The sequence below is a fragment of the Ochotona curzoniae genome, unplaced genomic scaffold, assembly GCF_017591425.1.
Source record: "Ochotona curzoniae isolate NIBS_2020 unplaced genomic scaffold, NIBS_Ocur_1.0 contig_4516, whole genome shotgun sequence".
Classification (NCBI taxonomy): Eukaryota; Metazoa; Chordata; class Mammalia; order Lagomorpha; family Ochotonidae; genus Ochotona; species Ochotona curzoniae.
The window spans coordinates 4,753,931-4,772,485 of NW_024466313.1; the positions used below are offsets into that span (position 1 = coordinate 4,753,931).

General features: G+C 53.0%; 3 protein-coding genes across 6 annotated transcripts in view; 1 reads left to right on the top strand and 2 right to left on the bottom strand.

Moving 5' to 3' along the window:
* Window positions 1–589, bottom strand: part of LOC121160729 (minichromosome maintenance complex component 3 associated protein) — a 41,379-nt gene extending 40,790 nt beyond the window's left edge. The window contains exon 1 of the mRNA XM_040986768.1: window positions 401–589. The gene's annotated coding sequence lies outside the window, so the exon portion shown is untranslated. The remainder of the gene's footprint in view (window positions 1–400) is intronic.
* Window positions 590–859: 270 nt separating this feature from the next.
* YBEY (ybeY metalloendoribonuclease) lies at window positions 860–4,607 on the top strand. 4 transcript variants are annotated; one of them, XM_040986769.1, is made up of 4 exons: window positions 860–1,120; window positions 2,251–2,379; window positions 2,793–2,861; window positions 3,236–4,607. In XM_040986769.1, the coding sequence occupies exons 1-4, from the start codon at window positions 911–913 to the stop codon at window positions 3,320–3,322; spliced, it is 495 nt and encodes a 164-aa protein (XP_040842703.1). In that variant the 5' UTR covers window positions 860–910; the 3' UTR covers window positions 3,323–4,607. The 4 variants fall into 4 exon arrangements, with proteins under 4 accessions (XP_040842703.1, XP_040842705.1, XP_040842704.1 ...); XM_040986771.1 differs by having other exon boundaries at window positions 860–986; window positions 2,252–2,379; XM_040986770.1 differs by lacking the exon at window positions 2,251–2,379.
* A 3,201-nt stretch (window positions 4,608–7,808) lies between these two features.
* Window positions 7,809–18,107, bottom strand: CUNH21orf58 (chromosome unknown C21orf58 homolog). The gene is made up of 7 exons (XM_040986612.1): window positions 18,063–18,107; window positions 17,068–17,128; window positions 16,161–16,234; window positions 14,664–14,807; window positions 12,570–12,681; window positions 8,367–8,458; window positions 7,809–8,051 (listed from the first exon to the last, which is right to left on the bottom strand). The coding sequence occupies exons 1-7, from the start codon at window positions 18,105–18,107 to the stop codon at window positions 7,809–7,811; spliced, it is 771 nt and encodes a 256-aa protein (XP_040842546.1).
* Window positions 18,108–18,555: the final 448 nt, after the last annotated feature.

An 18,555-nucleotide genomic window follows, 5' to 3' on the forward strand; every position in this document is an offset into this window, starting at 1 on the left:
AAACAAAATGTAAAACCATTTCACTGGGTGGGTTAACTCGAGGATAGCCCCAGTTCGCTCACCCGGGAATTACAATGTAACGCCCGAACCACTACACACTACAGCCTTTCAGTCTTCCCCGCCCTCCGCCCCGACGCCCACCCCAGGAAGTGGCCCAACTGCCCAAGAGCTCACCCGGGAGGACCCGAGGAGGCCGCCGAGGCAGCGAGAGCCCGCGCTCAGGTCCGGGCCCATCCGCCTCCCGGCCAGGGCTCCTCCTAAGGGGCGCCCGCCTCCCAGGACGGGGGCTCCCCACCCAGGTCAGGGCCCCCCCCCAGGACGGGGGCTCCCCCACGCGCGCCCCGCGGCAGGGCCTCCCCGCCCCGCCCCCCGAGGTCGGGGACCCCCAGCCCAGGCCCACCTGCCCGCGGACGCCCAAGCCGCAGCGCTCGACAGAGAACAGCTCGCAGGCCCGTCCGCCCGTCCTGGGCCCACGGGACGCGCAAGCGCAGAAGCGCCAGCCCGCGCTTCCCCGAGCGGCGGACAGAAATCGGAGCGGACCGACTTCCGCCGTTTGAGTTCCGCTTCCCCGGCCGGCGCCCCGCGGGCCACGCAGGCCCCGCCCCGGGTCAAACTCCTCCCCGGGCAGCGCCGCCCCGCCGCCCGGCTTCCCGCGCCTGGAGGGGTGGGCTCCGGCGCCCAGGAGCGCTTCCCCGCCAGCTTTACAGGCTCAAGACTTGGGCGTCTTCCTCGTGGCCTGTGGAGGTTCACTGACGCCTCCCAGGTGACAGGACGCGGCCCAGCCCGGCGCTGACGGTCCCCGCCGACGACGCCCCGCAGCTTTGACGTCGGCCCCGCTCTCCGCCCCCTCAGCCCTCCCTCAGGCCCCGCTCCTGTCCCCACAGCCTTCCTGTCCAGTCCCACTGTCCACATGAGTCTGGTGATCCGCAACGTGCAGCGCGCCGTGCCGTTGCGGAGAGCGCCCCTCCGTGGCCGACTGCAGGTGCTCAGGCGCATCCTGGGCGTGCAGGCCTTCGACCTGGGCCTCGTCTGCGTGGACAACGGCCAGATGCGCCGAGTGAACAGGGTCTACCGAGGGAAGGACGTCCCCACCGACGTGCTTTCTTTCCCATTCCACGAGGTGAGAAGGGTGCTTGCAGCCAGCCGCCAGCTTGCCAAGGCCAATCTCCGTGACCATGGCACCAGGGGCAGTTTCCCCTGGTGAGTTTGGAAACTTGAAAGTGTGCCCGAATGTAAAGTGGGGCCTACACACCCCACGAGGAACAATGGTTCCACGGATTCCCCGATGAACAGGGCAGGGAACCAGCCTCCTGGCGGGCTGTCCACAGTAGGTGAGGAGTGGAGCGTAGTGCAGCTTAAAGCATGATGCAACGATGAATATGTTAGATTCAGATTAAAACCACCCTGGAAAAATCAAAGCAGGTATGTTTTAGCGGAAAAATGTGACAGCCAGAGGTTAGTAATTTACACTGTGCATAACTTTGGATTACATGCTTTGCAGCAAAAATTGGAGCAAATTCTGGGAAAGCAATTTGACCATGTAGGGGACTTAAAGAGTTTTTAAAAGATGATGCATTTGACTTTATGCTAGGTATATGCTTGCAATGAAGGAATCTCAACTGAACTTGAACTGTGGTTATGCAGCAAGGTGGAGAAATCCACTATGGGGGGAGGGTTGTGGGAGGGGTGGGGAGAATCCCAGTGCCTATAAAACTGTATCACATAATACAATGTTAATAACAATTAGAACAAATAAATGAAACTTTAAAAAAAAAAAGATGATGCATTTGGAATTACATCCAGGGAAATGAAAGAAGAAGATAAAATGCTAACAACATAGCATAAAAATGTATTAAAAGGTTCATTTGTTTTCCATAAAAGCAAAGAAAAATATAGTCTATGCTGTCTTAGCAATGAGGGTCCTCAATGGAGTGTTTGTGTAGAATGAAAGACTTTAGAATAAGATGCAAATGCAAAGGAGAAAAATATCAACTCCTGTCTATGTGATGATGTGACTGCAGAAGTTCTGGATTTGTGGGATTCAGAATTGCAAGAGATGAGACATGGAGAGGGCCCCATTTGACATGACAGAACCATTTTATGTCACCATGCATAGTGGCCATGCCATCGCTCCCCACAGGCACACCCTGGCCCTTGGCAGAACAGATGGGGAGCCAAGTGCCTGCAGGGTCTTCCCAGTGAAGGCTGTGGTCTGAGGCCATCTTTCCATTTCCATTTCCTCATTTTCAGAATCTGAAAGCGGGTGAAGTTCCCCAGCCACACTCCCGAGATGATTATAACTTGGGGGACATTTTCCTGGGAGTAGAGTATATCCTCCACCAGTGCAATCGCAGCGAAGATTACTACGACACCCTGGCTGTAAGTGGGGATGCTGGAGCCCAGCATCCTAACAATGGACTGCTGGGGGTGCTGCAGCAGAGAGAAGGGGGTGCCCAGGTCAGATGAAGGAGAGGACCCTACTGTGAAAACCCAGAGGCTCCCAAGGTAGTCTTCCTCATCCCCAGAGGACAGTGTGTTGTATGCTGATGTAGCCCTGCTAGATGAACTTCTTGGCCAGGGAGGGAGGAGTTGAGCCCCCAGGACACTCTAGGTTTGTTTCCCCTTGACTTGAGGCAAAAAGGAACAATGCAAAATTGTCCCAAAAGGTGATCTGTAGCCCACAATTCCATTGGAAACAGCCATACCCTGAATTGAAGCCCAGTGAGAGGGTGGTTCTATAACGGGCTCTTCCTGCTGTATCATTCCCTGAGCTGTGCTTAATTTTCTGACAGGTGACTGCCACCCATGGACTATGTCACCTGCTGGGCTTTACCCATGGTACAGAGGCTGAGTGGCAGCAGGTAAGAACTGGGCTCCCACATGGGGAGGAGCTGTCTGCCAGGTTCTGCTCAGATGGAATGGGTGGGTGACCCACTTCTGTATCCACATATGGAGGGGGCTCCTTAGGGGACTGGGCTCCTGCATTCCAACAGTTGAGAAGGTGCCAGCAGTGTGCCTCGTTGGTCTGAAAGCCTCCCATCTGACAAGAGGACCGCTGCAGATAACAGTTTTAAAATGCCAGCAAATCCCCCTCCAGCCCTGGGCACTGACCTTAAGTCCCCTCCCAGCCTCTTCCTTAAGCGCCCCCCCCCGGGCGAGCTTAGGACAGCAGTCAGTGCAGAAGGGCACTAGCACCCCTTCCTAGAGGACAGTGCTCTCTCGCCTCTTGTTTCAGATGTACCGGAAGGAAGAGCAGGTGCTGGAGGATCTGGGCCGACACCTGGGAACCCAGCTCCAGCCACTGAGCAGGGGCCTCTTCTGATGACCCCCACCCTGGACTGCCACTGTCCTGTAGACATGAAGGTGGAGAGTCGGCTCGGTCACGAGGAAGACTTGATCCAGAGCCCAGGAGCAGCTGACATTTCGGTTCTTGTTCTAGAACACTGAAGGTTATTGTAAATGAAGGGTTCTGAGCCCTGGGTGTGAGGGTGTACAATATCCACGCTTCCTGGGAGCTGTAGGTCCTGCGAGATGGCGTTTCCTTGGGAGGGATGGAGTGAGTGAGGCTCCTGGACCTGGCTCTCCATATGACCTTCTGACTGAGGAGCAGGCTGAAGGGGCAGCCCTGGCAGCAGAGTACACTGTGTCTAATCCATGGGCAGTGTCAGATATAAGAACATCCTGCCCATGCATCTCCCGGCATCTCCTGTACCTAGTTTGGCCATGGCCTAGACATGCCCAAGAAGGCCCCATTCCCCAGGAGCAAGGCAGCAGCAAGCAACAAGTCTGTGATGAGCAAACCCTGCTCTGCAGTCATGGCCACTCTGGGGCTACTGCTGTCACCATGGCTTTGCTCTGCTGTCAGGCGTGGGGGCATCAAGCTCTCACTGCTCCATTTTAGTTCCCAGCAGCGTGTCCTGCTGCATCTGTGAACACATATGCATTGCACCTGTCAGTGCCAAACAGCCCGAAGGGGTTTATGCCCATCTGTGCTGCCATCAATGACAATGGTGACAAGACAGCCCCAGTGGACTTTCCTCATCCTGAAACCTATGATGCTAGTCCAGTTTCTCAAATTAAATGGTTTACAAACATGAAAATGCTCCTCCCACTAGAGTTGTGCCCTATCTCAGCCTCGACTTCCTGTCCGGTTCTCAGGAACACGCACGAGCCTGAGACTTTGAGTCACGTTGTCCCTACCTGACTTAATCCCACTGATCATGATTGTCCTCCACCTAATGTCCAGTATGGCAGAGGCTACTGGACATCACCCAAACAGCAGCTCCGGGGTCCACGGTGCCTTGTGAGCAGCTGAAGGGCCCTGAGACCTGCTGGCCTACTTCCTGACACACTCTTGGGCTTCAGAGGGAAATTCCAGGGGCACCTGGGTCTCAGGACCCAAAGGCTTGGTCCCTGTCTCCCAGCAGTCTAGCAAAGCACCACTGGTGTGTCTCAGCCCTCTGCTCCATTGCACCCTTGGGGTGTGCACAGCCACCCTGCCTGCACCTCTGTCCACTCTGCTATGAGTGATTGTGTCTTCTCCCTGCTTTTCTGTTTTCCTTTTTTCCTCTTGATTTGCTATTTCTTTTTTTCTTTTTTTTTTTTTTAACGAGGAGAGACAGAGATGTCTTCCATCCACTGGTTCATTCCCCAAGTAGGCACAATAGCCAGTCTGAAACCAGAAGCCAAGAGCTTCCTCCTGGTCTCCCACGTGGGTGTGGGACCCAAGGACTTGACCTTCTCCATCTGCTGCTTTCCCAGGTCCATTAGCAGGGAGTTGGATGAGAAGTTGAACAACCAGGACATGAACAGTACCCACAGACTTAGGATAAGCGTACTATGCCATGGTGTTGGTCCCTATTTGGTATTTTTACATATTGGAAAATTCCCTATGTGTGGGTGACTTCTGACTCAAGTGTGAGGAGAGGCTGCCCCACTGTCAGGTCATCAGCTGGGTCTTGCACCCCTAGCCTGGTCAGGAACCCCTAGTTCCTTGTCAGCTGCTCTGCTCAGAGAGTGGAGTAGGTTTCCTCTCCTGCTCTAACAGGCAGCGCTCTCCATGTGGTTTCCACAATGAGCTGCTTCAGAGCCACCAGCAGCCAGTCTTGGGGGGCCTCTCATCAGTGCTGCACCACCCGACACATCGTCGGTCTCAGGGGATGTACTGCATCATCAGGTGTGCATAGATGCCCAAGACCTGGCAGAGGAGGCATTCCCATCACCCCAGCCCCCAGCTGCCCTGCCTGGGCAGCTCTGAGACCAGAAGCACCTGCTCAGACTCTTCAACCTGCAGTGGTGGCCAGGGCACTGCATACAGGGTAAGTTCACCCCTCCATCCTCCTCTGGCAAGGCCGCACCCTCACCACAGGCCATCCCCAGAGAGCCATCATCCTGATTCCCACAGAACCCCCACATCGTAAGAACCTGGAACCAAACCCCTCCCCCAGTGAGGCCAGGCCAGCCCAAGACAAGTTCTGCTGAAATGCTTTGCCCCATGTTGACAGATGAGCCAGAGGGAAGCCATGTTAGAGAAGGTCAGCCTGAAACATGAGTTTCCTGTTGATGCAGATCCTGGGAGGCAGCCGGTGATGGCTCAAGTGGTTTGGGAGACTAGACTGCTTCTGGTTCAAACCTGGCCCTGCCCCAGATGTCACAGGCATTTGGGGAGTAAATCAACAGAAGGGGAAAGGTCTACGTTTCTTTTCCTATCTTCTGCCTTTCAAGTAAGTATTAAAAAAAAAAAAAAAAAAAGAACCATGAATAATTGGGCTCAGAGAGGTGGCCTAGCGGTTAAAGTCCTCACCTTGCACATGTCAGGATCTCATATGGGCGCCGATTCTAATCCAGGCAGCCCTGCTTCCCATCCAGCTCCCTGCTTGTGGCCTGGGAAAGCAGTTGAGGATGGCCCAAACCTTTGGGACCCTGCACTCGTGTGGGAGGCGACCCAGAAGAGCTCCTGGCTCCTGGCTTTAGATCAGCGCAGCTTTGCCTGTTGCGGTCACTTGGGGAGTGAAATCATCAAATGAAAGATCTTCCTCTCTGTCTCTCTGCTTTATATATATCTGACTTTGCAATAAGAATCAAATAAATATTTTTTAAAATAACATGAAATAGGTCAAGCTTTTCTTTTAACATTTGTTTATTTTGGAGGTTGGTACCATGGTGTGGTGGGCTGAACTTCCACCTGTGGCACAGGCATCCCATACGGGCACTGGTTTGGAACCCAGCTGCTCTACTTGCTATTCCACCTCCCTGCTTATGACCTGGCTTGGGTCCTTGAGCCACTACACCCACATAGGGACCAGGACGGGTAGGGCTCCGGGTTTGGGTCAGCTGGCTATATGCACTGCAGCTGCTTTGGGGCTCTGTCTATTGTACACACACAGTGGTGTTTCTATAGTTTCTTTTTCTTCTTCTTTTTTTTTTTTTTAAGATTTGTTTATTAGAAAGGTAGATTTACAGAGCAAGAGAGGCAGACCTTCCATCTGCTGGTTCACCCAACGTGGTCACAATGGCCAGAACTGAGCCACCCCAAAGCTAGGAGCCAGAAGGTCTCACATGTGGTACAGGGTCCCAAGGTTCGGGCGATCCTCCTCTACTTTTCCAGGTCACAAGCAAGGAGCTGGATCGGAAGCGGAGCACTGGGACACAAATCAGTGCCCATATAGGGTCCTGGAGCTTTAAGGGGGAAGATAGCCAGTCAAGCTGTCGTACCAGGTTCATGAATGGTTTTCACATCAGTGACAATGTATAGCGCTTGAGGGGCAAACAATACAACAGCCAGGATCTAGGAGCTCAGTGTAGGTGAAAGGCACCCAGCCTCCCAGGAGCCTCATGCACAGCCAAAGCCTGGCAGGAACCATCTGCTGTGGCAGATGGGAGCTGTATTTGCAGGAGGAGGTGGGTTGGTTTGGGGACTTCTATTCAGATCTGTTACATTCTTGTTAAAGATTTATTCATTTGTATTTGTTACTGGAAAGGCAATGCAGGGAGAGGCCAAAGACAGAGAAGTACTCTGTCTGCTGGTTCACACCCTGAAGGTCAGAGGTCAGAGCAGCCCCAGGCTGAAGCCAGGGGCCAGGTGTCCCTCTGCGTCTGGGCAAGAGTCATCCTGCATCTTGACCACTAGGCTGAAGCTCAGTATTATATAATAGTCAAAGCTTTTTTTTTTTTTTAAAGGATTTAAAGATTTATTTATCTGAAAGCCACTGTTACAGAGAGAGAGAGATCTTCCAGCTCTGGATCCCACATGCACACATCTTGGGGCTTTGTACCCATGTGGCCAGTGAGTTTCCACTATGATCCCATGTGACCACTCACAGGGACTCCTGTGGCCATTGGCCTCTCTTGTTAGGCTCCCAGTCCATGAGATCCTGGTGCACGCTTAGTCTGGCTTCCTGAGCACATCCATGGAGGGTGGTAGATGTGGCCGACCCTGCTGTTCGCCACAGCTGGAGCCTGATGCAGCAGGGCACTCGCCAGGCACACCTGGAGGGAAGGTAGGGCTGCCCTGGCCCACAGACACCATGCTGTGGGTGGGGTACTCCCTGACCAGCTAGGACCGGACACTGCCAGGCCGGTTCTGCTGGACTTGATAAGAGCAGGCAGTAGCCCATCCCTGTGAAGTGGCCTGGCAACCTGCTGCTTTGTGGGAGGTACAGGGTCTTTCCAGCCTCCTCTCTGACTGCTGTCTTCAGGTCTGATGCGGGCAGGTGTCTGCCGGCTCCTCAGAGAGGTGAGGGAAGGCCCCCACCCACCCTGGGGTCACTGCCTTGCCTGTCCCAGGAAGTTGGCCTCCCTGACCAGACTTAGCTGCTAAGAGTGGGTAGAGATGTGGCAGCAGGAACAGTCGTGTGCTGTGGGGTGGGTAGGAAGCCAGCAATGGGTGGGAAAGCAGTGGCCATGAGCACGGGCGGCCACGTGGGATAGTTGACGGGCACGGTGTAGTTTGGGCTGGCCTGCGCAGGAGCTGAGGATGAGTAGTGGTGGTGGTGGTGGTGCACCGGGGGCAGCTTGGGTTTCTCAGCCCGAAGGGCAGCTGGATGTGTCCCCTGCAGTCAAGAACAGAGCACACGCCTGGCTTAGCCATGGTTTTTGTCATCAGAGCTCCAAAAATGACCCCACTCCCTGTGCTTCCTGCTGCCTGAGAGTGGTCCCAACATGAGCAGCAGGCTGGAGGTGATGGGCCAGGCCCTCAACAGAGTTCAAGGCCTCAACTGTCTGGGGAGTGCTGGGGGCTTCACAATTGAGCCAAGGAACCAGAGCTGGAAATGCTGTGTCAGAGCCACAGAGAGGCAGATACTTGTAGAACAGAAGCCACCCGGGCCCCCTGAGGGTGTCATGAGGGCCCCCCTTGAGTAGCCTACCTGGGGTGCCAGGGGCAGGGCTCTGAGCATCATACTCTGCAGCAGCACCTGGTGCATCTGCGCACTCTGCAGCAGCATCACCTCCACCATGTCTGAGGGGAGACAAGCCCGTCAGTTCCACTATGTCTTTGAGGAGACAGGCCTAACATTTCATCAAGTCTGAAGGGAGACAGGCCCATCAGCCCTACCAAGTTTGAGAGGAGACAGACCCCTCGCCTCCACCAGGTCTGAGACAGGCCGTCACATCCACCAGGTCTGAGAGGAGACGGGCCCCTCACCTCCACCAGGTCTGACAGGAGACGGGCCCCTCACCTCCACCAGGTCTGACAGGAGACAGGCCCATCACCTCCACCAGGTCTGAGACAGGTTCATCACTTTAACCATGTCAGAGAAGAAATGAACTCATGCTTTGTGCCCCATAAGCTCCAGAGAGTATCTGTCACAAGGACCCACATGTAGGCCCTTGGGGGTGTATGAGAGGAGGAGCTGCTAGGTCAGGCAGCTTCCCCAAGATGATGCTCTTGCCCTGCTTCCAAATCCTGGGGCTACATGGTGATCAAGGACTTTATGTCCAAATCTCCTAATCTCATGGACAGTGACCTTTCTGGAGAGTCTGTGCCAATGTACTTGGGATCAGAAGATGACTGGCTTCTCCAGGGGGACCCTAAACCAAGTGTTATGTTTCTGCAGAAGTAGCCAAGACAGATGGGAAAGTGGAAACTCAGACAAGGGAAAGGCCAAGGCTGGAGCCCTGTGAGTACCACCCAGCTAGGGAAACCAGAGGGAACCTTCCCTGGGAGCCCAGGGCCATGAGGAGATGCCCTCTGGCTGCTTGGAACCATGCAGCTGGTGGTACTCAGTGACCTCAAGCACGGGAACCTATATACCTGCCAGCCCCATACCACAAAACATTGTCACTTTGGGTCATGTGATGGGCTGGTGCTTTCTGCAGCCTGGAAATGACATAGCCCCAAGGTCAACCTGGGACTACAGTCCTTGGCCCAATGCCCACAAGGCAAGTCCTGCTGACACTACAGTCCCCAGAGTCAGAAGCACAGGGCAGAGGGGTCTCTGCAGCAATACAGCTGCATGCCGCCTCACGGCCTCACCTCAGCAGAGACCCTGGAAGAGCCACACAGAGCACAGTGGCCAGCCTGGGCCTCAGACAGGAATCTGTACCCAAGTCAGCCCTTGGGATTCCCTCCAGGAAAATCCATTATGAGCAGCCCAAAACAGCAGCGACTGCACCAGGGCATACCACCTATTTCTTGCCCTGCCGCAAGGGGAGCAGGAGCACTTGGCATTTCAGGTCAGGTCCAGGAAACAGCATCTCCCATCTCAGGGTACACACAGGATCTATTCCAGGGGCCGCCAGCAGGACATGGCAGCCTGGACCTCCACCTAGGACACCTGCATCCCGTGTGGGCACCACTCCAAATCCCTGCTGCTCCATGTCCAACCCAACTTCTGGCTAATGCACCTGGGGAGGTGGCAGAGGATGACCCAAGTTGTTGGGTTGCTGCCACCTGCTTGAGAGACCTGGATGGAGTTCTGGGCTCGTGCCTTTGAACTGGCCCAGCCCCAGACATTGCAGCCATTTGGGAAGTTAGCAGATGGAAGATTCTCCCACTTGCTGTAACTCTACTTTTCAAATAAGTAACTGTTTACTCCACATGGATCATAAAATCAAGTATGACAGGTAGGTGAGGCTGAGGAAGAAAATGCGGACTCTTCCTCATAACCTGAGTGGGATGACAATCCTTCAACAGGATATAAAAGGCACTAATCATAAAAGAGAAAGTCTGCAACTATGTTTAAGTAAAATAAGAACACCTATGGCCCGTGTGGTGGTGCTACTGTAATCCTCGGCCCTTCAGGTCAAGTCCTTGGGCTCCTGCACCCATATAGGAGAACCAGAAGAAGCTCCTGGCTTCAGATCAGCGTGGCTCTGGCCAATGTGGCCATTTGGGGAGTGAACCAGCGAATGGAAGATATTTCTCTCTGTCTCTCCTTCTCTCTGTCAATCTGCCTTTCCAATAAAAATTTTAAAATGTACAAATTTGCTAAGCTGCTAAGAAGTCACAATCTGGGGGCCCCAGCGGCGTGGCCTAGCAGCTAAAGTCCTCACCTTGAACACACTGGGATCCCATATGGGTGCCGGTTTTAATCCCAGCAGCTCTACTTCCCATCCAGCTCCCTGCTTGTGGCCTGGGAAAGCAGCCGAGGATGGCCCAAAGCTTTGGGACCCTGCACCCGTGTGGGAGACCCGGAAGAAGTTCCCGGATCCTGGCTTCAGATTGGCATAGCATCGGCCACTGTGCTCACTTGGGGAGTGAATCATCGGACGGAAGATCTTCCTCTCTCTCTCTCCTCCTCCCTATATCTGACTTTACAATCAAAAAAAAGTCTGAAACAATCTGAAAGAAAAATGGACACTTCACAAAAAAGTTCAAGTGGCTGATTAATATATGAAAAACAAAACCAGAATAAACTACCAGGACATACCCACCAGAGAGGCAAGAGTGAAAAAAAAAAAAAAAAAAAAAAGGAAGTAGCAGTCCTGAAAGCTGCTGTGGACACTTGCCCTTCTTCTCCTTCCCTCCCATGGAGTAGATGCTCCAGACCACTCACAGCCTGGGTGACTCAACCTGCAGGTGCTTCAACCCGACAGACCGAGGACTGCTGGCCAAGGCTTGCTGCAACCCAGGTGTCGTGGGGGTGCCTTAGAGAGCCTGTTACACTGGGCTGTGTTGCTATGGTGAAGCCAGTGATTGACTGCAGACTTTATAGGAAAAGGCCACACGTGCAGTACCTCCTCCAGCCCTGCTGTCTGACTCATCATGCAGTCCTTCCTCGACCTTGCCCTTCTCAGACCCCAGACTGACAGGGATGCTCAGCTGTAGACTGTTAATCTGTAAAACGATGAGCCGAACAACCTTTCTCCACAGGCAGTTCCTGTCAGGTGCTTGTTATGGTGATGAAAATCTGACTAATCCAACAAGAATAATGAATCTTGCTCAGTGGTTGAAGACCTGAGAAAAAGCATCTGTTGCGTAATTCTTGGTTATAACAATCTGGAAAATGTAAATTGATAGTGCATGACAGAAATTTAGTCAACAGCTGCTTGGGGGACAAGAAGGAATGATTAAAAAAGCAGATGTGAGGGGCTGGTACTGTGGGGTAGCATGTAAAGCTAGAACCTGTGATGCCAGCATCCCACATAAATGCCAGTCCATACCAGCTGCTCTACTTTCAGTCCCGCTCCCTGCCAATGGCCCTTGAAAGGCAGTGGAGGCCAACTCCTGGGGATCCTACCTCCACATGGGAAACCTGGATGGAGCTCTAGGCTGCTGGCTCCATCCTGCCCAGTCCTGGCCATTGTCACTTCATGAGTGAACCAGGAAATGGAAGACCTTTGTTTCTTTTTCTATCTTTTCCCATCTCTCTCTCTTTATTTATTTTCAAAGATTTATTTATTTTTATTGCAAAGTCAGATATATAGAGAGAAGGAGAGACAGAAATATCTTCAGTCTGGTGATTTACTCCCCAAGTGACCACAATGGCCGGTGCTGCACTGAAGCCAGGAGCCAGCAGCTTTTCCAGGTCTCCCATGCAGGTGCAGGGTCCTAAGGCTTTGAGCTGAGCCATCCTTGACTGCTTTCCCAGGCTGCAAGCAGGGAACTGGATGGGAAGCGGGGCTGCACGGATTAGAACTAGTGCCCATATGGGGTCTCGACATGTTCAAGGTGAGGACTTTAGCCTCCAGGCCACGATGCCGGGCCCTCTATTTATTTAAAAGGCAGAAATAGAAGAGAGAGAAAGGACAGAACTTCCATTTGCTGGTTCATTCCCAAGGACCACAACAGCCAGAGCTGAACCAGACCAAAAAATCAGGAGCTTCAGCCAGATAGCACATTTGGGTTCAGGGCCCAAGTACTAGTTTCAGTGTTGGCTGCTTTCCCAGGTACATTAGCAAGAAACAGGATTGGAAGTGAAGCTGCCAGGACATGACCAATGTGCCACAGGTAGTAGCTGTTTCTGTTTTGCCACAATGCTGACCTCACATATGGATTTCTTCCGATCTAAAATTCTCTTCATGTTTAGTAGTCATAAGCTGTCGCTAGATGAGTATTCCGGTTATGAAAATGCTTTCTTTCAGTGGAGAACTTCAAAGCCCATAGCAGCACAGTATGAATCACTTACCTTCCTTGATACTTCCAGACCTTTGAGTGGGGAACATCTGGGGCGGAGGTATCTGAGTGATGAGTGGCTGCTGAGGCAGCTGCTGGATGATGGTGGCAGGAGGCTGGGGACCCTAAGAAGAGCCTGATAGTCAGCTCCCTGCATATGTCTTTAGAATTTGTCCACAGAATCTACCCATCTGTCCATTCAGCCATCTACCCAACTATCCATCCTTCTGTCTACTCTCATCTGGTCATCTGCCATTGTATCCAATCACCATCTGCTCCTCCATGCATCTGTCCACTCACCTGTATATCAGTCTGTCCATCTACCCATTCACTCATGCAGTCATTTGTCCATGTATCCAATCACTCGTCCACCCATACACCCTCAGTAACCCACGTGTCCACCCATTTACCCATCCCTACATGCATCGCAAAGAATTTCACATGACTAACCCAAAGGCTTAAAAGAGAAAGCTGAATCAGGGCAGTGAAGTCATAGTAGACTTAATACTTTTCATACTTCCTCTCCTCAGCTAGACCAGTAAATACCTGATTCCATTAATTGTGCTTTAGTGGAAGCATCCAGCCACCAGCATGCTTAGTCTTTTGATTTGAGCCATTTTGGCAAGGATGCAGCGGTAGCTCACTGGAGTTTTCATTTGTTTCCTGACAGTAGTAGTGTTGGGACCCTAAGGACTGACTTGTATGCAGAATAGTGAGTCACCAACAAGTGGGCTCAGTTTTATTCAGACACCACATGGGTGGTTGTGTGGCTCCGTCCTATGTCGCAGCACATATGGGACTTATTGTGAGAATAAGGGGACTGGTTTCTCTTCTGTGTGAAATCAATGCACAACATTTTTGAGGGTGCACCAAGTACTAGTTTTAAATCTGTTTTAAATCTTCTGAGGTGCAGGCCCTGCAAGCCTTTGTTCCATCTGCTTCAGTTCACAGCAAGGGTGGTGCAGACGAGGGGCTGGCAGACTTTTCTGTAAAGAGCCAGACAGTGTTGTTCTGGTTTTGTGAGCCACGGGATCTCCCACCTCTCATCTCTACCTATGGCAGAAAGCAGACATGGAGCATGTGCAAATACATGAGGCTGGCCCAATGACATTTTAGGTACTAACCCTGAACTTTCCACTCCGTGTGTGTGTCTAATGTTGTAAAGCATTCTTCCATTGTTTTCCCCTAAATTATCATGTAAAACAATTTTCAACTCTTAGGTGTGCAGGAACAAGAGGCAGGTCAGCTCTTGTGCAAGGCCATGGCTTCCCAACTGGTGACGTCAAGCAGCAAGGGAGCCTCCTTAGAGCAGCTCGCCCGGGCCTGGCTGCAGGCCCCGTCCCTCTGTGGCGAGGTTCATGACAGCAATCCGAGTTCTTTACTCACTCTCGGCATTGTGCAGTCAGTGCAGATGGATTTGGGTACCTCCCCTGCCCACCACTCCTGCAAGGAGGTTATGGAGCATCTGAGCGGGAGGTGTAGAGTCTGGGCACAGCGGCAGCCTCTGTTTTGTCTTGGCTCCATCACATAGACCCCAAGGACAGGTGTGTACAAATTTCTAGCCTCAGCTAGCCCATGCAGAGCCTCCCGCTCCCAGCCCTGCTCTGATGTACTCCAGTCACACTGAATTCCTGCCGGGGCCTCCATGCACCAGGTCTGGCTTTGGTCTCTCCTCCAAGTATCCCTTGCCAGACATGTGACCCTTTGCTTAAGGAAGAATTGCTTTGTGTTGCATGCAGTCCAAAGCTGGAACACTTTTTCACCCTCTGACTTTGCCCTCGAGGTCAGGATCTTTGTACTCCTTGGCCAAGATGTAGTTCAGAAGCGGAGGGAGGTCATCTGGTGACTGAGCCCCCCGCCCCCTGCAACTACACCCAGTGAGACTTGGGGCAGGTCGGGAGGGTGACGCCCTCAGCCATTCTCAGGGTTCCCACAAAGTCTGTTTAAAGTGGCTGAACACAGGGAAGGTCACTGCTTTGGCTCTCAGGAGACCATGCTGGGTCCCTGACGCCATCTGTTGCCACACATCCTGTCTCCCGCATGTCTGTACCACTCTAACCCCCTTCAAACCCTCATAGAGAGCTGCTGCCTTCCCCACACTATTTACCGAGTGCAGGATGACCCGCGGAGGCTCTGGGGAGGGGTAGACACCCCTTGGGGGTACCTCTGGAGGTGGGGCTGGACCACAGGTTCCTCTTTTTGGGCTGCTCCAAGCATGGGTCCGAGAGAGCTCATCCAGCAGCTGCTGTTCCTGCAAGGTCAAGGCAGAGCCAGCTACATGCAGCAAAGAGCCCCAGCCTGTACTGAGCTGCCTGGGCCACAGGCCCAGACATGGCTCCCCACGGGGAGGGCCCAAGGGGGGGTCCCTGATGCTCTTTCCCTGGCCTCCACGTAGGACACACACATGCCACCTCTGCACCTGGAGCAAGGCTGGGAAAAACGAGATATTGGGGGGCACTTTGTGGGGTACACATACAATGATGCACTTGCAAAATTTGCCAAAAAACCACAGTGAGGGCCCGGCGGCATGGCCTAGCAGCTAAAGTCCTTGCCTTGAACGTTCCGGGATCCTAAATGGGCTCCGGTTCGTATCCCAGCAGCCCCACTTCCCATCCAGCTCCCTGCTTGTGGCCTGGGAAAGCAGTTGAGAATGGCCCAATGCTTTGGGATCCTGCACCCACGTGGGAGACCTGGAGGAGGTTCCTGGCTCCAGATCAGCACAGCACTGGCCGTTGTGCTCACTTGGGGAGTGAATCATCTGATGAAAGATCTTCCTCTCTCTTCCCTTCTCTGTATATCTGACTTTGTAATAAAAATAAATAAATCTTTTTTTAAAATTGCCAAAAATGTAGACAGGTTTTGGGCTAATTCTTCCCCAGCCAAAGCTGCTCCCTTGTGCACATCACTGCAGAACCCCCCCTTCTCTCCAAGGTGGGGTTAATGCGACGTGTGTTACACCAGCTGCACCCTTGGGTGCTCACTCCTTGTCATTTGGATGAGATGTTACATGTTCTAGAAGTCCAGTTCCTGTGAACAGAAAGCCCTTTCTCAACATACCGTTTTTTCTTTCTTTTTTAAATATTCAGTTGAAAGAGTTACAGAGATAGAGAAAGAGAGAGAGAAAGCTTCTACCCACTGGTTCATGCCCCGAGGTCCTGCCAACAGACAGGACTGGGTCAGGTGGAAGCCAGGAACCGGGAGCTTCCTCCAGGTCTTACATGTAGGTGCATGGCCCAAGGATTTGGGCCATCCCTCTGCTGCTTTTCCAAACACATTATCAGAGAGCTGGATGGGAAGTGGAACAGACAGAACTGGCAACAAATAAGGGGGCTTTACCTGCTATGCCAGGGTTCTAGCCCCTCAACATTTCCTCTTTGATATATGGAACCAAAGCAGTTTTCTGAGCTCACAACCTTTGCATTGCATGTAACATTTGCTGAGTGGTTCAGGGGTAAGTGAGGTATTTTGGCAGCTCACAATTAATAGGGACTCACGTCACAGCATCACAAATATTAGAGTGAGAAGAGGCTCAGGGTCCAGGGGGCGACCCAAGCGTCTGACTCAGGTGTCCTGCCTAAGCTGGAGGCAGAGTGTGCAGGCTTACCCAGAGTCGCTGTAGAAGGGCCCTCCTCCTCCTCAGAGCACTCTGCAAGGTGGGGTCCAGTGTATCTTCTTTACCTGGAAGGAAGCACAGAGCAGCTGGGGGTGCTCTATGGTGAGAGGGCTATGATTCCAGGAGTCCCTCCCAAAGTGACCCAAACTCACCCACACTCTTAGGGGCTGGCAGTGATCTGAGAGCTTTCTGCGGAAACTCTTATCCCAAAGAAGGGGGCCCAGTGTCTGGGGGTGATGAAGGAGGATTCAGTCTTCAGTTCTAGAGCTGGCAGTCATATGAGATGGGTCCCCAGGGGCAGGAAGTCCCTACAGGGTGAGGACAGGGAGCCTGGCCTCCCGCCCCCTGCCACTTGGAGCCACCTGCAGGCAGTCCGGAGGCTGCGAGCTTTCCCAGCATCTTGGGGCAGGGCTCTGACAGGGGTGTCAACATCTTGGGCGGAGCTCTGCCTCTTCTTTTGCCCAGGCTTAGCCTTGCCTCCCTACCCAGTGTTTCTCAGAAACGTCCCCCATCCTTGCCACGGTTGCTGCGCTCAGCTGTGACCAGGTGCTCTGGTTTGGGATGTCCAGCTGTCTGACCTGGATCCCCCACAACCCTTGGGCCACCCCATGTTCCCCAGAGAACCTCCCTACCTCCTCTTCCAGACATCCCTGGATCTGGACCCCACTGCCAGTAAGGATGAGAACAAGATGGCCTCCATCCACCTCAGGGCAAGCTCTGGGCATCCAAGGTGGGTTTCCTAACCCCCTCTGCCTCTGTTTTCTCATCTGCAGCCTGGGGATTGACCACTTTCTCAGGGTGACACAGTGTGTGGGGCGCCTCTTTTAGTGTGAAGGAGATTCTGGATTCCCATAGTCTTGCTCTCACCCTCCCTGGGACAGCTGCCCACGGTTCTTACCTGGAATGAGGTGGGGATCCTCACAGTCCCCCTCCGCCTCTTCTCGTTCTTGTTCCAGCTTCTATGAGGAACAGGAAATTTATGGTGAATAGGGCCGGCCTGCCTACTTCTCCCAGTGGCCTCCCTTGGAACTCTGAGTGTGCAGCGCCCTGGGAAGGCATGTCAGGAGCAGGAAGTGCCGTGTGATATGGACAGGCATGTGCTCGGCCTAAGGCCCAAGGATGGCTGCTGGACATTAACCCCACCTTGGAGAGAAGGGGGGTTTCTGCAGTGATGTGCACAAGGGAGCAGCTTTGACTGGGGAAGAATTAGCCCAAAACCTGTCTACATTTTTGGTAACTTTTAAACACTGGTCATCATGGGACAGACACAGCCTGCAGCTGCTCACCCCAGTGTGCTATGGAGGCCAGGCTGTCTCCAAAGTGGGAGATGTAGATGGGAAAGCTTTGCGGAGCCTGGCCTAGGCCTGTGCCAGCTTCCTACCTGAGGGAACCACCAGAAGAACCTAGGTGGTACTTCACAGACACAAGGAAGAAAGCAAGAAATGACATGTCTTCATGCCAAGGCTACAAACCATAGAAACAACTGCTTTGGAAGGGGGAACTCAATAGCAGGCAGTTTGCCAAAGGCAGGGTCTTAGGTTTCCTTTCAGAAGTGTTTTGAGGTCAGAGTATTGCAGACTAATTCACTTGCTGTAGCAATCATAGTCCGTAGTTTCCTGCCATTGCACCTGGGAAAGCAGTGCAAGATGGCTCTTCCACCACCATGGGAGACCTGGAGGAGGCTCCCGGCTCTAGCCAGAGTTTACAGTAATCCTGTCTGTTTACAGCAATTTGAGGAATAAACCAGCAGATGAAAGATCTCTCTCTCCCTGTCTCTCGGTAACTTTACCTTTCAAATAAATAATAAATCTTTGTTTTTTTGTTTAAAAAAAAAAAAAAGAAGAAGAAGAAGAAGAAAGAAAAAAGGCAGGCATGTTCCCAGTTGCATCTCACCTGTCCCAGGAGTTTCAGGGTCAGCCGGGTCATCTGGTCTGTCATCGACGGCTCTGCCATTGATGCATTCAGCATTCTGGGAACTGTGTGAGATGACCACATAGGGCAGGAGAGGCCCAAAGCCAAGCTATGTCGTTGGAGAACCCCTTGCTGCAGGCTCAGCTTACTGCCTGGAGACTGTCTCCATCCATGGAAGAAGTTGTCAGTGAGATGACCACATCCCTTCCTGGGTTGTGGCATGTACAAAGCCAACCCTGGTGCTGCCAGTTGCTGGGCTGGGGAGGGCCAGAGTTGCTAGGTTTCCAGGGAGCCGGTCTCCAAGCAGGGCTCACCTGTAAACACCCACAGCAGGTGGAGCCAGGCAGAGCCGCCAGAGCCACAGCGAGGGGCACTGTGGCGTCTTTCCCTCCCCATGCCTCAGCACAGGGCTCCCAGCGTGTGAATGGGGACACAGGAGGCCCTCCCTCTCTCCCACGGGCACTGCCTTGGCTCA

Excerpts from the sequence above, each read along its gene's own strand:
- CUNH21orf58 (XM_040986612.1), bottom strand. The coding sequence starts at position 18,107 with ATGACAGACCAGATGACCCGGCTGACCCTGAAACTCCTGGGACAG. Across the intron at positions 14,808-16,160 it reads CCCTTCTACAGCGACTCTGG|GAACAGCAGCTGCTGGATGA; the intron begins GTAAGCCTGCAC and ends TTGACCTTGCAG. Across the intron at positions 12,682-14,663 it reads CGCGGGTCATCCTGCACTCG|GGTCCCCAGCCTCCTGCCAC; the intron begins GTAAATAGTGTG and ends GGCTCTTCTTAG.
- YBEY (XM_040986769.1), top strand. The coding sequence starts at position 911 with ATGAGTCTGGTGATCCGCAACGTGCAGCGCGCCGTGCCGTTGCGGAGA. Across the intron at positions 1,121-2,250 it reads TTTCTTTCCCATTCCACGAG|AATCTGAAAGCGGGTGAAGT; the intron begins GTGAGAAGGGTG and ends CCTCATTTTCAG. Across the intron at positions 2,380-2,792 it reads ATTACTACGACACCCTGGCT|GTGACTGCCACCCATGGACT; the intron begins GTAAGTGGGGAT and ends ATTTTCTGACAG.